At 42.2% G+C, this 17884-nt stretch overlaps 1 protein-coding gene and 1 long non-coding RNA gene across 5 annotated transcripts; one reads left to right on the plus strand and one right to left on the minus strand.

Annotated features, from left to right (window-relative positions):
- Positions 1 to 1346: 1346 nt before the first annotated feature.
- On the minus strand, positions 1347 to 17657 carry LOC307014455 (E3 SUMO-protein ligase ZBED1-like). Of its 2 annotated transcripts, none has more exons than XM_079642363.1 (4): positions 17514 to 17657; positions 3932 to 5005; positions 2647 to 3263; positions 1347 to 2478 (listed from the first exon to the last, which is right to left on the minus strand). In XM_079642363.1, the coding sequence occupies exons 2-4, from the start codon at positions 4326 to 4328 to the stop codon at positions 2074 to 2076; spliced, it is 1419 nt and encodes a 472-aa protein (XP_079498489.1). In that variant the 5' UTR covers positions 4329 to 5005; positions 17514 to 17657; the 3' UTR covers positions 1347 to 2073. The 2 variants fall into 2 exon arrangements, with proteins under 2 accessions (XP_079498489.1, XP_079498490.1); XM_079642364.1 differs by having other exon boundaries at positions 17562 to 17641.
- Positions 12824 to 17573, plus strand: LOC307014463. Of its 3 annotated transcripts, XR_013801223.1 has the most exons (4): positions 12824 to 13281; positions 14804 to 14998; positions 16363 to 16523; positions 17345 to 17573. It is a non-coding gene; the product is annotated as an uncharacterized lncRNA (long non-coding RNA). The 3 variants fall into 3 exon arrangements; XR_013801224.1 differs by lacking the exons at positions 12824 to 13281; positions 17345 to 17573 and adding an exon at positions 16928 to 17335 and having other exon boundaries at positions 13365 to 14998; XR_013801225.1 differs by lacking the exon at positions 12824 to 13281 and having other exon boundaries at positions 13379 to 14998.
- Positions 17658 to 17884: the final 227 nt, after the last annotated feature.

Here is a 17884-nt window from a genome sequence, read left to right on the forward strand (position 1 = left end):
AATTCTGAAAATAAAAAATCAACCATTTAATGATGATTAATGATTCCTTTTTCTTTAATCCTGACGTGACTAGTGTAGATATTAATTAAGTAAGTCAATATGTATAGGAAGACGAGTTAAGGGATATAGGAGAAAAGGTTATGCTATAATTATAGAGCCTGTCAATTTATGAATTGAGGAAATCAAAGTTAGGCTGTTAACCAAAGTGCAGCCATCTAATAATGTACTATCTTTTATTAAAGATCAGAGGAAAAGAACAGAATGAGAGGGGTAAATCCGGAATAAAGAAGCAAAGAGATTGTAGAGCAGTGAGAAGGAAAGCAAGAAAGAGAAGACACGTTTAGGTCAGGATGGATATCCGAAAGTGGTTGTCCAACAAGAAGGCTGGTAGTTCTGGCAGCAGCAAAGATATTGTGGAGGCCGAGCTTCCACAGAGGGATTTAGTTCAGAGCGAGTTAACTCCACCAGCCAGAGAAGATGTCCCGGCGGCGGCCAGAGCATCTTGTTCCACAATAAGCACTAAAATGGCTCAACAGCCGCCTCCAGCTCCACCTTTTAATGCCACTGCGCCTGACGATCTTGGGACAGAGGGGCCAGCTAAGGTTATCCTGCAGTCCTACCCTGTCCGAAAAATGAATGGCCAAAAACGCACCTTTACCAAGAATTGGTTTAATGGAAGAAAGTGGCTGGAATATTCAGTTGTGGCTGATGCTGCATTTTGCTTTCCATGTAGAAAGTTCAACATAGGGTGTGGTGCTAATGCAGACAAAGCCTTCACACAAACCGGCTTCTGTAATTGGAAATGTGCAACTGATAGCACCAAAGGTTTTTCAAGACATGCATCCAGCAAGGAACATTTGAAATGCAACGCTCTCTGGATCGAATATGGTGTTCGTCGTGCTACAGGATCTGATGTCTCCACGCTTGTTAATGAGGGGCAACTTGCAAGAAATCACCAATATTTAAGTGCGATCGTGGACATCATTGAGTTCCTTGTGTCGCACCAGCAACCGCTCAGGGGGACGTTGGATGCTGTGGAGTCAAGAGAAGACGTGGAAAGTGGACTGTTTTTGTCTATGATGGAATATACACTGAGGAAAGACCCGGCCTTAGCAAAGGCATTCAGCACTATTCCGAAAAATGCCACATACACATCACATGACATTCAAAACAAAATAATAGGGCTCATGAGTGAAATAGTGACCAGTGAAATAGTTGAAGAAATAGGAGACAGCTGGTACACTTTAAAGGTGGACGGGACCAAGGATCCAACAGGTTGTGAAAATGTGTCAATCGTGGTCCGTTATCTAAATAAGAACAATGATATTCGTGAGAGACTGCTGGTAATGGCCACTACGAAGTAGGGCTGAACGATTTTAAGAAAAAATTGAAATTGCAATTTTTCTGGCAGAGATTGCGGTTTCGATTTCAACCACGATTTATTTTCTTTAAATCAAGTTTCAGTGTAAATGAATTAAAACAATGAATTTCATTAAGATAATGCAAGAATGAAAACGGCTGGCAACAGATTTCAAATGCAAGACTGTTTATTAACAAAATATCAAGCATTAAAAAGATCAATGGCTCAGCAGCATCAAAATAATTGCACTTTTGTAAAATAACGTAGGCTACATACAAATTATAAATTATAACAACAAAATTGAGCAAAAAAAGAAGTCTTACCTTAAAAGTAGTGCAAAATGGCTCAAAGGAGCTATTATGAACATCAACATCAGCAGCAGTTACAGATATTCAACCCGTGTATTCAGAAACCTGTGCTTCTTCTTCAAATAAAGTGGCAAGAGGAAGTGAAATGTAAAGGTAGTAAAAATAAATAATAATAATCATAATAATTTAAAAAGTTTAAATTACCCTACATTTTCCTCATCAAGAAAATATGTCAAACTGGTTAAATTATTTTACATCTAGTCTGTATACAAAAGATAAGTAAAAAAGAGTGAACATCTTTTTTAATGGAACAAAGACATGTCAGGGTAAGGTGCCGATAAGAGATTTCAGGGCAAAGTGCAGAAGAACAACAACAAAAATCAATAAATCTTCCCCTTCATCCCTTCAGAGATTTTTGGCCAAGAAAACCAACATGTCAACCTTTGCTGGCTTCAGACATGCACGCTGACATGTGACAATATTGCCACTGGCACTGAACAGTCTCTCTGATGGTGCACTCGTTGCTGGTATGCAAAGGTACTTACGAGCCAACTTGCTAAGCCATGGGAAGTTGACATTGTGCACTCTCCACCAGGCCAGTGGATCTTGCTCTCCATCAATGGTAGGAGTTATGAGGTAGTTGTCCAGTTCTGCTTTAATGGTATCCTCCAACTGCACAGTAGAGGAAGCAGGGACCACCTTGGTCTTAAAAAAGCTGCCCAGTGACCGCTTTCGTTTTGTAGAGGTGGATGGTGGTTCTTCTTCTGCACTCAGGGGCATGGTATGGGTTGTGACACAAGCCCTCTGCTCCTACAACACACAGTAATAAGAGGCATCAATGTTTTGCTATCAGTTGTGATTAAGACCAACGAGGCATTTTGTCTAAAAGTTTAAAATGTCAGTAGAGTATAGTTAAAAAAAACTAAAAATACAACTTTTTGTTTTATTTTGAAACAACAAAGAAAAAGGACAGCTTACCTTTTGTGCCACCTGTTCCATTTCCATCTTCACTCTGTCTTTGATGTATGGGACATTCTCTTCGCTTATGTAGCTTGTCTTGAATCTTGGATCAAGGAAGGATGTGATGTCCAAGAGCTCCTGTGTCACTGGGTCGCTGTATTTCTCTTCAATGTAGTGGAGAGCTCTTGATTTGATCTCCTTGGTGAGATTCGTGTCCTGGTCACAAGCAAGCGTTGCTGTTCTGAGGAGATGGAGCACTGGCTTCAGGTATGACACGCTTACGTAGTCCTCACCTGAGAGGGCGTCTGTGAACTCCTGAAGAGGACCGAGGGCATTGTTTACAGATTCAAGTACATCTATGTCTTGCCAAGTGGGGATCAGGTGCCGCGTCTTCCTGTCTTCAGACAGAACCTGGCACAGTGCCTTGCTCTGCTCCAACACCCTCCCAATCATTTTCTGCCGGGAGCCCCATCGTGTCGGACATTCAGTGACCAGTGACTGTTGAGGTAGGTTTAAGTCTTGCTGTGCCTGTTTGAATGCCCTCTTCTTCTTCCAGCTGTGAGTGAAGACCGCAACCAGCTGCTTGCAAAGTCCTGTGGCCCGTTTGATTCTTTGATCATCTTTGACAGCATTTTCTGGTGGAAAACATTACATGTATTACAGTATGAAAAGCCATAAGGATAGCTCATAACACAGAATTCATAACATATTGATTACATCTGTTGTCATCTTGTATTAAGTTCAATTACGTTTTTTTAGCAACAGACGTCAGGTGGTACTACCACAGTAAGTTATTGCCCATAAATTAATTTGTAATTGGTAATTAATGTACAAGCAAGGAATATGCTTTTTAGATATTCCACTAAAAAACAAAAAATCATTTAATTCGTAATATAGTGGCATCAGCTGTGGTTGCACCACCCTGACATCTGCTACTACAAAAACGTCATTGACCCATTAGTAAGGGCTTCAAAAATAGGGGAGACCGCCTTTGCATCTCTCGGCAATCCGCAATTAAACAGAAGCAAGCAGTATTGGGAGGTTTTAAAGTTTACCCATGAAAGGGTTCATTTTTCTCACTAGGATAAACAGTATGTTAAAGTAGCATTGCGCTAACAGTTGGTCAGCTAACTACAGCTTGACAACAAACCTCTCGGCGCTTCGTCCCTCCCCCCTCCCAACTGTGTTTGAGGGCAGAGTAATATAGCAGAGACTAGGGCCTCTGCGAGGATAATACGAACTCTCACACTTGTAGTAACTTTGTAAACATACACACTCGCACGAACCGTATTCTTGTACTTACCAATTGCAAGATGCAGCCTGTGTCCGAAGCACTGCAGTCTGGTCCATTGGTTAAGTTCCATTGCTTTGATCATATTTGTAGCGTTGTCTGTTGTTATGCACGTCTGGGCCTCTTCTTTTAGACCCCAGTTGGCCAAGCACTCCTTCAGCCCCATGGCAATATTCTCCCCTGTATGGTCAGTGGGGAAGTATGCTGTCTGCAGGCAGCGGCTACACAACTCGAAGTTGGCGTTGACGAAATGCACGGTCAAACTCATGTAGGGCTCGGTCGTTCTGCTTGACCACAGATCAGTAGTTGACGCATAAAACTCTGTGTTTTCCAGATCATTTAGAACTTTATTCTGTGTAGAGCTGTGGGATGGCAACTTGATTGAAGTATGTGCGGGAGGGCAGAACATACCTCTTATCCATTGTGCGTAGCAAACTTTTAAATGCGTCTTTGGTCACTGTGTTTACAGACACCATGTCCTTCGATATGTAAGTTGTTACGGCAGCGGTAATCTCCTTGTGTCTTCGGCTAGTTTTTTCATAAGGCGTCACACTGGCGAACGATGATGTTATTGTTGGCTGACTTGCCGAAGTATGGCTGCTGCTTGATGTTTCACGGTTCTTTTTCGCCATGCACTGCTCATACAAATTCAGGTGGTGAACTCTCAAGTGGCGATGTAAATTGGTGGTATTGCCAGCCGATGTAGCCACTTTTACACGACATGTTTGGCACATCACCTGTTTCTGGTGTTCATCATCATCCTCAAATCCAAAATACTGCCAAATGACCGACGTGCTGTTTCTTTTTGGTATTAATTTAGTCGGCTCCGCTTCTGCTCCCGCTTCTGCCATGCTTGAAATGTAATGACGAGCTACACACTGATTGGGGTGGAGAACACGTCATCTGGTCACGCGCAGGCTGCAGCTTTCTGATTGGTAGCTGGCACAGAGCCTTGGGCATTCATGTGAAATTATTGACGAAATTATTATTATTATGCACCAAGAAAAACCGCAGCTTTGACGATCCCAAAATCGTGTTGTCTGAGATCGCGATTTTCGGTCTAAAACGATAGATCGTTCAGCCCTACTACGAAGCATTTTGATGCCCTAAGTCTGACAGACCTTGTCATTTCTGAGCTAAGAAAGGCAGGCTTAACAACAGACAAAATCCTCAGCCAGTGCTATGATGGTGCAAGTGTGATGTCAGGGAAAAGAGGAGGCGTACAGAAAATACTGCAGGAGAAAGTTGAGAGAGAGGTCCCATATGTGCATTGCTTCAACCACCAATTACATCTGGTGGTTATTCATGCCATGTCCTTCGAGAACACTCTGCAAGTCTTTTTTGATGTGTGTGACATGCTTTATCGGTTTCTGAAAAAACCAACCGTGTCCGCAGTGTACACAGGACAACGCCTGAAAAGTTTATTGGACCAAAGGTGGAACGGTCACCTAGGTACCGTGTCAGTCATAGTCAACAGTTATGACGCTGTCGAGCAGTTCCTTGCGGAGATTGACAGCAGTGGCCTTCCCACCCAACTAAGAGTAGAGGCAGCAGGTCTCCTAAAAGCAGTTCAAGAGCCCCACTTCAAATTTACTGCGGTTATGTTCCAGAAAATCCTCGCCCTTCTGGACCCTCCTAAAAAAGTCTTGCAGGATAAAAAAAACAGACCTCTACACTGGAGTGAAGGTTGTTAAAAGTGCGTTGGATTGTGTGGAGCATCTCAGGAGTGACTCGGAGTTCCAAGCCATTTGGGCACAGTGTTCCACTGGCAGCTCAGCTGATGCATCAGAACCAGCAGCTCCTCCACCAATGAAGAGAGTTCGCCAAGTCCCTACACACCTGAAGCAGTACGTGGTGGAGAGTACTATAGGACAGCAGGACATAGGAAGTGAGACAGAGTGCAAGCGGCTCTTCTTCAGCACATTGGACAGTGTCATTGGGGAAATGAACAGGAGATTTTCTGAACGAAACAGCCAGCTGGTCGAGGCGCTTTGTGCCCTTGACCCAGAAAATCCTCACTTCTTGGATGTGCAGAAGGTGACACCGCTGCTTGAGCTCACGAAAACCACTTTGGTGGAATCTGAGTTTGCTGTAGCTCAAAACTTTTTGCAGTCTGAAATGGCCCGCTCTACTGGGGATGTGTTGACCCCCACTTCCATCCTGCAGCGCTTCTCCAGGCCTCTTGCCGCTATGCCAACCATGCTTACCGCACTGAAACATGGAGTGACTTTTGGGGAATCCTCGGCTACGTGTGAGAGCACCTTCTCAACGCTAACGAATGTCTTCAGTCAGCACAGACGAAGCATGCTGCACCCAAGAAAAGCCTGCATGATACAATTGGCGTGTGAGGTGGATCTCACAAAACAATTTCGGGAAAAAGACTGGAAGGAGCGCTTATTCAGAAAGTTCAATAAGCAAACAAGGAGGCTGCAACTTTACTGAAATAAGGTAAGATACAGTTCTGCAGATTTATCTGGTTAAAAAAATGTGTCAATTAATTACATTGCCAGTATTTTTCGTTGTTATGTGACGACCCCTACTTTACCTGTTGTGTGTGTGTATGTCCCTTTAACGTTCAGCACTGATTGAGGGCACCTGGCTGTCGGTACGGTCATGAGGAGTGAAAGGCCCGAGCCAGAGACTGGCTTGCTCTCTCTGTTGGAGGATCTGTTTTGGAGAGCAGCTACCTCACCTATGATTTTGTTTCCCTTCACCTTAGTTTGGCATTCAACACTTTGCACGACCACACCATGTTCACACACCCACACATACAATACTGATCTTACTGATTAACACATCCCATTGTGGTAGCTCTGTTTAGTTTAATGATAATAATAAATATCTTTCCTTACATCGCGTCCGTTGTGAAAAAAAAGTCGCCCCCTCTGATTTTTTAACAGCCCCCTCAGTCATTTCATCCTGGAGCCTGGCCTGCTTCCAAGCCAATATTTCAAGGATATTTCATGTGCCGCCGAAGGACTGTTCCAATCTCCAGCATACTTGGAATTCCACCGAGGCCACATCCTTGGTTTGGGGGTAATAGCGAGGATTCACATGGGTAGACTTCACGTCCTTCAAATCCCCACAATACTTTGCGCACGGACCAATTTCAAAAACCCTTGCGGAGAATGGCTGAACCGACGCAGTGCAGCGCACATTTAAATGTAAGTCTGAGTGGCGTAGAACATGTGTTGGTAAATATGTTACTTTGTTGCATTTGTTATCACCAAAAATGTGTTCCGTGAAAGTAAAGCAAGTTCATAATTAGATAGACATCGTGAGGTATTTATTTTCGGTAGTTTATGTTGAAACCGTTAGAGAGAGTGGCACACTTGTTAGCCTGTTCCATTCTTCTTTGTTTTCCGAAGCCGTGGCTTGGAAGTATACTTGCTTTGTTTCTGAAGGAAGTGACTTGGAAGTATGCGACTACCAAGCCAGTATCTTCGCGATTGAGAAACGGCCACTGCTTCTATGGAATAGGAAGTCCAGTGTTTGAAACCATGGATGTATAATAAGAACTGGATACAGCGTGGGAGGCGGGACCTCATTCATTCCTATGAGAGTTGCTCATTGGTGCATGATGATAAAATGGCCCAACTTTTGAGAGAGCGAAACGTCACAGATTACCCGGCATGCCTGAGAAGTACCCGTATGTGCGCTCATAGCGCATGCGCAACTTTAACCAAAATGCATGTCAATTTGCGTACAGGTAACAGCACCGCGCGTTCATGACAGCATGGTAATGATTTGTTATTATGATGGATTTGATATTAACGAGGCGGCAGTTAGCAGCTAGCGGCTAGCTAGTAATTATGCTAATGTACATATCAATCGTTATGTATTTATATTACGCTGTAACAGGATCTAGTGATATCCTAGCAACAGAGCTTCATTTAGCTTGAAATAATAATTGCACTGTATATATATATATATGTATATATATATATATATATATATATATATATATATATATATACAGTGCAATAATTATTTATATATATATATATATATATACAGTGCAATAAGCTTCTTAGTGCAATAAGAAACTACAGGGACGTTAATCTAACGTCGATAATATTAACTTTATTTAATACAACATTTACGGTACAATATTTAATCATACAGCCCATGTAGTACTATAATAATGAATTACAGCAAACATGTGCAATATATCCATTATTACAGCTCCGTGGGATGGCAGACGATATGGGTTCGTTCTTATTGTGCATCCATGGGTAAAGATAAACGCAACTCACATTGGTTTCTCATACAGCATCTCTGTAAACTATGTGTATTGTATTCACTGAATTTCACTCTCTGCCTTTAACGGCTCGTTGTAGCTCCCACCCCCACCCTCCCTGTGAGCACAGTGTGCTCTGATTGGTCGGGACCATGCTGAACACGTAACATGAACGTGCCGGGCGGTGCGGTCCCGTGGGTTAGATGCGCGTTCATAATGCAGAGGGAAATAGCTCCCAGAATAACGTTATTAGCACATTTTTACAACTTGAGGAACGAATGTTTTTAATAAGGGCTATACAAGTGTTCATACTGGGTAGTTTATTTAGTTAAAAAAAAATTATCCAACGATTTACAGACCACTCTTTCCCCATGTAAGTCAATGGGAAAAAGTGTTTCCGGGCCTGGCAACCAAATGGAAGTGTAGTACCGCCGTTTTGCCAGCACGAATATTTTCATCTGAGTCCGGCGCACTTCCTGGAGGCTTGTTTGAAACACGTATCGAAGCTTCAGTGTCTAACTGCCGTCACTAGTGAACACCTACAAACCAAACCAAGGACGTGGCCTCTGTGGAATTCCAAGTATGCTGGAGATTGGAACAGTCCTTCGGCGGCACTCGATGACGTAGTATCCTTGAAATATTGGCTTGGAAGCAGGCCGGGCTCCAGGATGAAATGACTGAGGGGGCTGTTAAAAAATCAGAGGGGGCGACTTTTTTTTCACAACTGTCACGGCCTGGCTCTTGGCCATAACAAAAACGTGGAACGGACGCGATGTAAGGAAAGATATTTATTATTATCATTAAACTAAACAGAGCTACCACAATGGGATGTGTTAATCAGTAAGATCAGTATTGTATGTGTGGGTGTGTGAACATGGTGTGGTCGTGCAATGTGTTGAATGCCAAACTAAGGTGAAGGGAAACAAAATCATAAGTGAGGTAGCTGCTCTCCAAAACAGATCCTCCAACAGAGAGAGCAAGCCAATCTCTGGCTCGGGCCTTTCACTCCTCATGACCGTACCGACAGCCAGGTGCCCTCAATCAGTGCTGAACGTTAAAGGGACATACACACACACAACAGGTAAAGTAGGGGTCGTCACATAACAACGAAAAATACTGGCAATGTAATTAATTGACACATTTTTTTAACAAGAGAAATCTGCAGAATTGTATCTTACCTTATTTCAGTAAAGTTGCAGCCTCCTTGTTTGCTTATTGAACTTTCTGAATAAGCGCTCCTTCCAGTCTTTTTCCCGAAATTGTTTTGTGAGATCCACCACACACGCCAATTGTATCATGCAGGCTTTTCTTGGGTGCAGCATGCTTCGTCTGTGCTGACTGAAGACATTCGTTAGCGTTGAGAAGGTGCTCTCAAACGTAGCCGAGGATTCCCCAAAAGTCACTCCATGTTTCAGTGCGGTAAGCACGGTTAGCATAGCGGCAAGAGGCCTGGAGAAGCGCTGCAGGATGGAAGTGGGGGTCAACACATCCCCAGTAGAGCGGGCCATTTCAGACTGCAAAAAGTTTTGAGCTACAGCAAACTCAGATTCCACCAAAGTGGTTTTCGTGAGCTCAAGCAGCGGTGTCACCTTCTGCACATCCAAGAAGTGAGGATTTTCTGGGTCAAGGGCACAAAGCGCCTCGACCAGCTGGCTGTTTCGTTCAGAAAATCTCCTGTTCATTTCCCCAATGACACTGTCCAATGTGCTGAAGAAGAGCCGCTTGCACTCTGTCTCACTTCCTATGTCCTGCTGTCCTATAGTACTCTCCACCACGTACTGCTTCAGGTGTGTAGGGACTTGGCGAACTCTCTTCATTGGTGGAGGAGCTGCTGGTTCTGATGCATCAGCTGAGCTGCCAGTGGAACACTGTGCCCAAATGGCTTGGAACTCCGAGTCACTCCTGAGATGCTCCACACAATCCAACGCACTTTTAACACCCTTCACTCCAGTGTAGAGGTCTGTTTTTTTTATCCTGCATTACTTTTTTAGGAGGGTCCAGAAGGGCGAGGATTTTCTGGAACATAACCGCAGTAAATTTGAAGTGGGGCTCTTGAACTGCTTTTAGGAGACCTGCTGCCTCTACTCTTAGTTGGGTGGGAAGGCCACTGCTGTCAATCTCCGCAAGGAACTGCTCGACAGCGTCATAACTGTTGACTATGACTGACACGGTACCTAGGTGACCGTTCCACCTTTGGTCCAATAAACTTTTCAGGCGTTGTCCTGTGTACACTGCGGACACGGTTGGTTTTTTCAGAAACCGATAAAGCATGTCACACACATCAAAAAAGACTTGCAGAGTGTTCTCTGAGGACATGGCATGAATAACCACCAGATGTAATTGGTGGTTGAAGCAATGCACATATGGGACCTCTCTCTCAACTTTCTCCTGCAGTATTTTCTGTACGCCTCCTCTTTTCCCTGACATCACACTTGCACCATCATAGCACTGGCTGAGGATTTTGTCTGTTGTTAAGCCTGCCTTTCTTAGCTCAGAAATGACAAGGTCTGTCAGACTTAGGGCATCACAATGCTTCGTAGTGGCCATTACCAGCAGTCTCTCACGAATATCATTGTTCTTATTTAGATAACGGACCACGATTGACACATTTTCACAACCTGTTGGACCCTTGGTCCCGTCCACCTTTAAAGTGTACCAGCTGTCTCCTATTTCTTCAACTATTTCACTGGTCACTATTTCACTCATGAGCCCTATTATTTTGTTTTGAATGTCATGTGATGTGTATGTGGCATTTTTCGGAATAGTGCTGAATGCCTTTGCTAAGGCCGGGTCTTTCCTCAGTGTATATTCCATCATAGACAAAAACAGTCCACTTTCCACGTCTTTTCTTGACTCCACAGCATCCACGTCCCCCTGAGCGGTTGCTGGTGTGACACAAGGAACTCAATGATGTCCACGATCGCACTTAAATATTGGTGATTTCTTGCCAGTTGCCCCTCATTAACAAGCGTGGAGACATCAGATCCTGTAGCACGACGAACACCATATTCGATCCAGAGAGCGTTGCATTTCAAATGTTCCTTGCTGGATGCATGTCTTGAAAAACCTTTGGTGCTATCAGTTGCACATTTCCAATTACAGAAGCCGGTTTGTGTGAAGGCTTTGTCTGCATTAGCACCACACCCTATGTTGAACTTTCTACATGGAAAGCATAATGCAGCATCAGCCACAACTGAATATTCCAGCCACTTTCTTCCATTAAACCAATTCTTGGTAAAGGTGCGTTTTTGGCGATTAATTTTTCGGACTGGGTAGGACTGCAGGATAACCTGAGCTGGCCCCTCTGTCCCAAGATCGTCAGGCGCAGTGGCATTAAAAGGTGGAGCTGGAGGCGGCTGTTGAGCCATTTTAGTGCTTATTGTGGAACAAGATGCTCTGGCCGCCGCCGGGACATCTTCTCTGGCTGGTGGAGTTAACTCGCTCTGAACTAAATCCCTCTGTGGAAGCTCGGCCTCCACAATATCTTTGCTGCTGCCAGAACTACCAGCCTTCTTGTTGGACAACCACTTTCGGATATCCATCCTGACCTAAACGTGTCTTCTCTTTCTTGCTTTCCTTCTCACTGCTCTACAATCTCTTTGCTTCTTTATTCCGGATTTACCCCTCTCATTCTGTTCTTTTCCTCTGATCTTTAATAAAAGATAGTACATTATTAGATGGCTGCACTTTGGTTAACAGCCTAACTTTGATTTCCTCAATTCATAAATTGACAGGCTCTGTAATTATAGCATAACCTTTTCTCCTCTATCCCTTAACTCGTCTTCCTATACATATTGACTTACTTAATTACTATCTACACTAGTCACGTCAGGATTAAAGAAAAAGGAATCATTAATCATCATTAAATGGTTGATTTTTTATTTTCAGAATTGAATGTTCAAACCAAGGCCTAAAACCTGGCATTTCATAAGAAAGTGACTAATATATAACCCAAATGTAATATTGGATAAAATACTACACCAAATGGACAGACACAGATTAAAAGCAAAGCCCCCTGGTTTGTCTCCAGAGTCAAACTGCCATGAGAAAAATCGGTACCACTTTACAATAAGACTACCCTTATAAAGGGTTTATGAATAGTTTGTAATTCATTTATTAATTAAGTTGTGAAAACTTTATAAATCATTAATAAGCTTTTATAAGATTTGAGATAAACAGGGCAACTGTGACCGGTTGCTTGCCAAATAGTAAGCCCACATTTATCTGTACTGCTAAGCCGTATTAGAAATGTTAGTAACTCATTAATAAATGGGAATGTGTTTTACACTTTACAATAAGGCTCCCTTTTGGCAGTTATAAATGGTAGTAACTCATAAATAAATGGTCATAAAGAGATGCCAAGAAACATCAAGATGGAAGGGGTCTAAGGACAGAGGGTGTCGTATTGTCATACTGATATTCTGTACAAACTGTGAAGTCCACTGAGACAAATGTAACATTTGTGATATTGGGCTCTATAAATAAACATTGATTGATTGATTGATTGATTGATTGATTGATTGATTGATTGATTGATTGAAGGTGGGGAATAAACTCACTGAACAACAGATACCAAGTATGCTGGCTGATGAAGAAGACGAAGTAAGCTAGCCAATATAAGGCTTAGTCATCTTGCCAAATAGTGAGCCTGTGTTGACGTATGAAAACTCTGTTAGAGCCAACAAGTCCTCCAACTAATACGACCAAATAGGTCGATTGTTTTCCTCGTTTTCCGACCCATTAATACGACCCAGAGCAGCGTTTTCAATCAACGGGTGCGTCAGCCTGTATACCTTTACGACCCACGGGCGCGTTTTAAATCAACGGGAGGCGGCGTAATGACGTACAACGTCCTCGACAACTTCAGTTAACAACCATCGTTTTTCAGACACGTACACTCTTCAAAAATCACGGCTGTCTGTCGTAGAACAAAACGTGATCCGTCTCTTAAATTTGTGTCGACCACAGACCTTATTTCGAGCTATTTTCCCAAATCCTATGGAGAAATCTCATTGGTTCTGACGCGAGGGAACCGGAAGTGGTCAAATGCTAACTTACCGGGGTTTTGGACTCGTCACTGCATCAGACAACATCCATTTATTTCCCAGACAAGCTAATAAACGTGAGTAGTCAGATATCAAAAGTATATTCATTTTGGGATATGTATTATGTTGTTTTATTTTGTCGTCTAGTACAGTGACTAAGATTACTATGTTTACCTAGGAATAATGATAGCAAAGCTAAATTAGCCAAAAGTAGAATCAGCTAACGTTAACGTGAGCATGGAAGTTATGTGATCCATCGGTTCATGCGGTTGATCCAAATGTTATCAAACGTCACATTCTTTATAACTATATTAAATACTATTTATCTATTAAGTGAAGAGTGACCAGGGGTGTAATACTGCCGGAACACCGCTCCGGCACCTAAAACGGGGATGGTTGTTAGCATCTGGTGCTAGCTAGCTATGATAACGGATAGGCTAAGAGGCTAATGTACCTAATGTAATGTTTACACAGTTAACTTTAGTCTAAGTTATCTCAGTGGGTCTGAAACAGTTTGGTCACCATATATGGAAATACATATTTCCTAGGCACACTTTTATATTATTGTAATGTTCCACAATAGGAGTCGGAAATTCAAGTTCTTAGGTTCAATAGCTCCTTTGGTAGTATACAAATACAGGTTCATAGGTCACAGGTTGCAGGTCGCAGGTTCAACGTCACACAGCACCCTAAAAAAAAATCGAATGAATCTAAAACATCGATGAAATCATTACAATTCATACTATTGGACATACAACAAATGCATAAAAAAACAAAACAGTAAATAGTTAAATATGCACAAAGATACATTTAAAAAAAGTATTATTCTTATCATTTTTTTTATTATTGAAATGTATACAGTTAAGTTTCATATGGGTGTTGACAGATGTATCCATAGATTTAGTTAATTTTGCCCTCAAGTGCACAAGATTGATGCATTTAACTTCACGGGGGCCTCCGGACCCCCCTAGAGGACATGAGGTCCACCCCCACTTAAAACATATTCACATGGATAGGATACTAAATACATGTGCACACTTTTTATATAGTAACCTTTGTACCTCAGCAGGAGGGAGTTAGTTTATAAAGGTCCTTCACTGATCACTTAACTATCACGCAGCTGTGTGCAGCATTTACTGTAAGAATCACACATTTATTCAATAATGCAGACTTAATAAATGACCATTCTTTGTTGATTCTGGCTGGAGTGTTAATTGACAGTAGTTACATAAGCTTCAAAACAAGCCACAACTGCGCGTGCACACGTGCAGAACTTATAGAATTAGCAATACACCCCTGCTAATGATGATTTTAGTATTATTTTCTGTGATGATGGAGCATCAACTTTTGGATCAACCAGATATTGACAGATTAGGGTTGTCCATAACAGTCACTTTAAACATGTGACTGACTCTGTATAACATTGTTTTCCTTACTCTTGTGATTTTTGTTCATCCTATCTAAAAGATAAAAAAACATGAGTTCATTGTTTTAACAAGATTTTTCACGATATAATAAAATACATGAATCCTGTAAACATTTGTAGTATAGTATTCTTATTTTTGGTATTCCCTGACATTATCTGTGTTTCTGTTACAGACGCCTACTCAAAAAGTGTGCCAGACATGCAGGCAAAGCATAGGAGTAGCAAGTAAAAAATGCAAACAATGTGGTGCCATCCAACCCTACAAAGAGAAACTCTCCAAGCAAAAAGAAAAGGTTGCACAGGAGTGGAAGGCCACGCAACAGAAAAACCACAGTGTCAACAAAGTGTATGACTCGACACATTTACTGGTAAGCTTTTTTCTCTTGAAGATGTCAGTTATCATAAAAAAGTGTGTAAATAATCCCTGATCTTAGTCTTTTTATACAAATTGTTAAATTACTGAATTGATTTATACTTTCCAACAGTCGCCCTCATTTACTTTTTAAAAATAATCCTAATTTCTTAAGTAAGTTTATGTGAGAAGTACAGACTAGTGCACGATTACTGCACTTCATGTAATGTGTTAAGCAAAATTGTTGTCACCGTTGTATTTAAAGCTGTAAAGGCATAACACATTTTTTCGAACTGATGTTAGATAGTGTTTGTACTTGCAAGCACCCAGTTTTAGTAAAACATTATTTCTTAACCAGAAGTAACATAGTTCAGGCCAGTGGTAATTCCTAGAATCAGAGCTTCAATGTACATGTTTTTCTAATTATATCTTACAAAAAAACCTGCATTTTGGTGTTTTATATTTTATTTTGGAACTTCATAGTATAGAAAACACATAATTATGTGACTATGGTTTCCAAAAGTAAAATAAATTAAATATCATATACATTTTTGAATAAATGGTAAAACCAAGAATGTCAGTGAATCAAAACCAGCCCATATTAATATAGTGCTTGAAAGACAATCAAGACCTGGAAAGAGTTAGTATTAATAAAGAGGCCCTTAAAAGCACTTTCATTAAGCTTACCAGAGTCTCTGACTTTGAGCCGTGTTCGAACAGTCATTTCAAAATTCCCCTGTAACACCAGCTTTACATCTGAAGTGCTGTTAATGCGGAACTTTGAACCTGAAATGATATAGGTTATAGCTTGCTGACATGTTTCAAAGCTAAATGTAGCTTATTCAGATATCTGAATGTGAGAATTAAATGGACAAATATTAGGCATGCCAGAAACTGACCATGATCAAAATCGGACAGCCCTGGCGAATATTAATTGATTATTCGCCGCCGAATTGAAACTAAGCCAGGAAAAAAAAGAAATACATAAATAATAATAAAAATATATATAAATAAAATCGAATTTTAAAAATAATTTTCGATTATGGAGACTGTAACGAATATTCGAAAAATAGAATAATCGCTGGCATCCCTAACCCATATAAAAATAACTATGCCCATGTAAAAAAAACTCAAAGTGAACCTGAGCTCGATAAACTTCTTTTTTTTTTTACAGTTCTTTTTTAGGGGCTCCCCTAAAAGGGGTCTAAAATCACACCTGGTTAATTGTGGGGTGCCTTCCTCAATGTGCACACGTATCACATCAGTGCATTTTTAACTTATGCAAAATAAATGGAGTTATAATGGCTTTAGGTGTGTGAAAATGTTTAGAACTGTTGTGTACATAATATTTCTTGTTTTTTTGTGTCCATTGTGTTCCAGCTCCACAAATGGAAAATGTTAGATCGGCGTCCCATCCTCCTTCTTGCCAAGAGAGGCACAAATGGTTTTTGCCGATTGCATCTGTCCATGGCAAATCGAGACAGAAGATGGTAACAATGCACTTGTTACCATAAAGAGGATTTACGAAAGCCTTATTAATGGTAAAGTATACAAATATGCATGCTATATTTCAGCAATTTATCTGTTAACATTTTTTGTAAATTAGTTGCCCAGTTATCTGGTTTTAAATGTAAAAAAATGTGAATCACTGTTTACCAAGTAGTACAAATATGTCGTTATGTCTTGTTTTGTCAGTTAAAGGGCCCATGTCATGCTTTTCTGGTTATCACCCGTCCCCTTGTGTGTTATGAAGCTTTTCCTGCATGTAAACGGTCTGCAGAGTCACAAACCCTCAAAGTACACCCTGTAGCGAGTAAAACTCTAACACAGAAAATACCTGTCTATGCTGCTCTTTTTCAAAAAAAAATCTTCCTGAGTATAGTGACGTAACGGGCATAGTGACGTACCGGCTCACACACACTCACTCAGCCTTATCTTTTCTCAGCCGAGGCTCCGTGGATCTCCTCACGCACACACGCACTCACACTCACAGCCTGGATGTGAGTGTGTGTGTGTGTGTGTGCGCTCAGGCTGAGTTCCTCGCTGTCTCGCAGACCCCACACAGCAACCAGGAAACAACACCAGTAATCCAGCTCACACTGTCTGCTCCTCGAGCCTCAAAGGGCGGAGCAGCGAGCCCCCCAACGTCCCGCCAACACGGCACCCAGACCCCACGCAGCATTCTCATCTGTTTGTCCTTAGTGGTGTCATTTCCTGGTTGCTAACAAACGCCATTGTAACACAGAATCACTGATGTTCCGCTGTTTCATTTTTAGCTGTAATTACTCAGATTATAAATGTATATGGCGGATTATACTTGGTCATTTACTCACCATGCGTCTACTTTTTTTCTTCTCAATAGTGACTTTGGCAGTTGAACCTGAGGGCCCTTGTACCACACAGGCAGAAATGGCCGCAGACCCAGGATCAGACTTGTTTGTACCTCTTACCACCGAGACTGACACTGAGTTCACTCTCTTCCTCACTCCTGTGTCCTCCGGCCTGACTCCTGCTCTCTCCTCCGGGCTGACTCCTGCTCTCTCCTCCGGGCTGACTCCTGCTCTCTCCTCCGGCCTGACTCCTGCTCTCTCCTCCGGGCTGACTCCTGCTCTCTCCTCCGGCCTGACTCCTGCTCTCTCCTCCGGCCTGACTCCTGCTCTCTCCTCCGGCCTGACTCCTGCTCTCTCCTCCGGCCTGACTCCTGCTCTCTCCTCCGGCCTGACTCCTGCTCTCTCCTCCGGGCTGACTCCTGCTCTCTCCTCCGGCCTGACTCTTGCCCTCTCCTCCGGGCTGACTCCTGCTCTCTCCTCCGGCCTGACTCCTGCTCTCTCCTCCGGCCTGACTCCTGCTCTCTCCTCCGGGCTGACTCCTGCTCTCTCCTCCGGCCTGACTCCTGCTCTCT

This window comes from Notothenia rossii (genome assembly GCF_949606895.1).
Source record: "Notothenia rossii genome assembly, chromosome: 8".
Classification (NCBI taxonomy): Eukaryota; Metazoa; Chordata; class Actinopteri; order Perciformes; family Nototheniidae; genus Notothenia; species Notothenia rossii.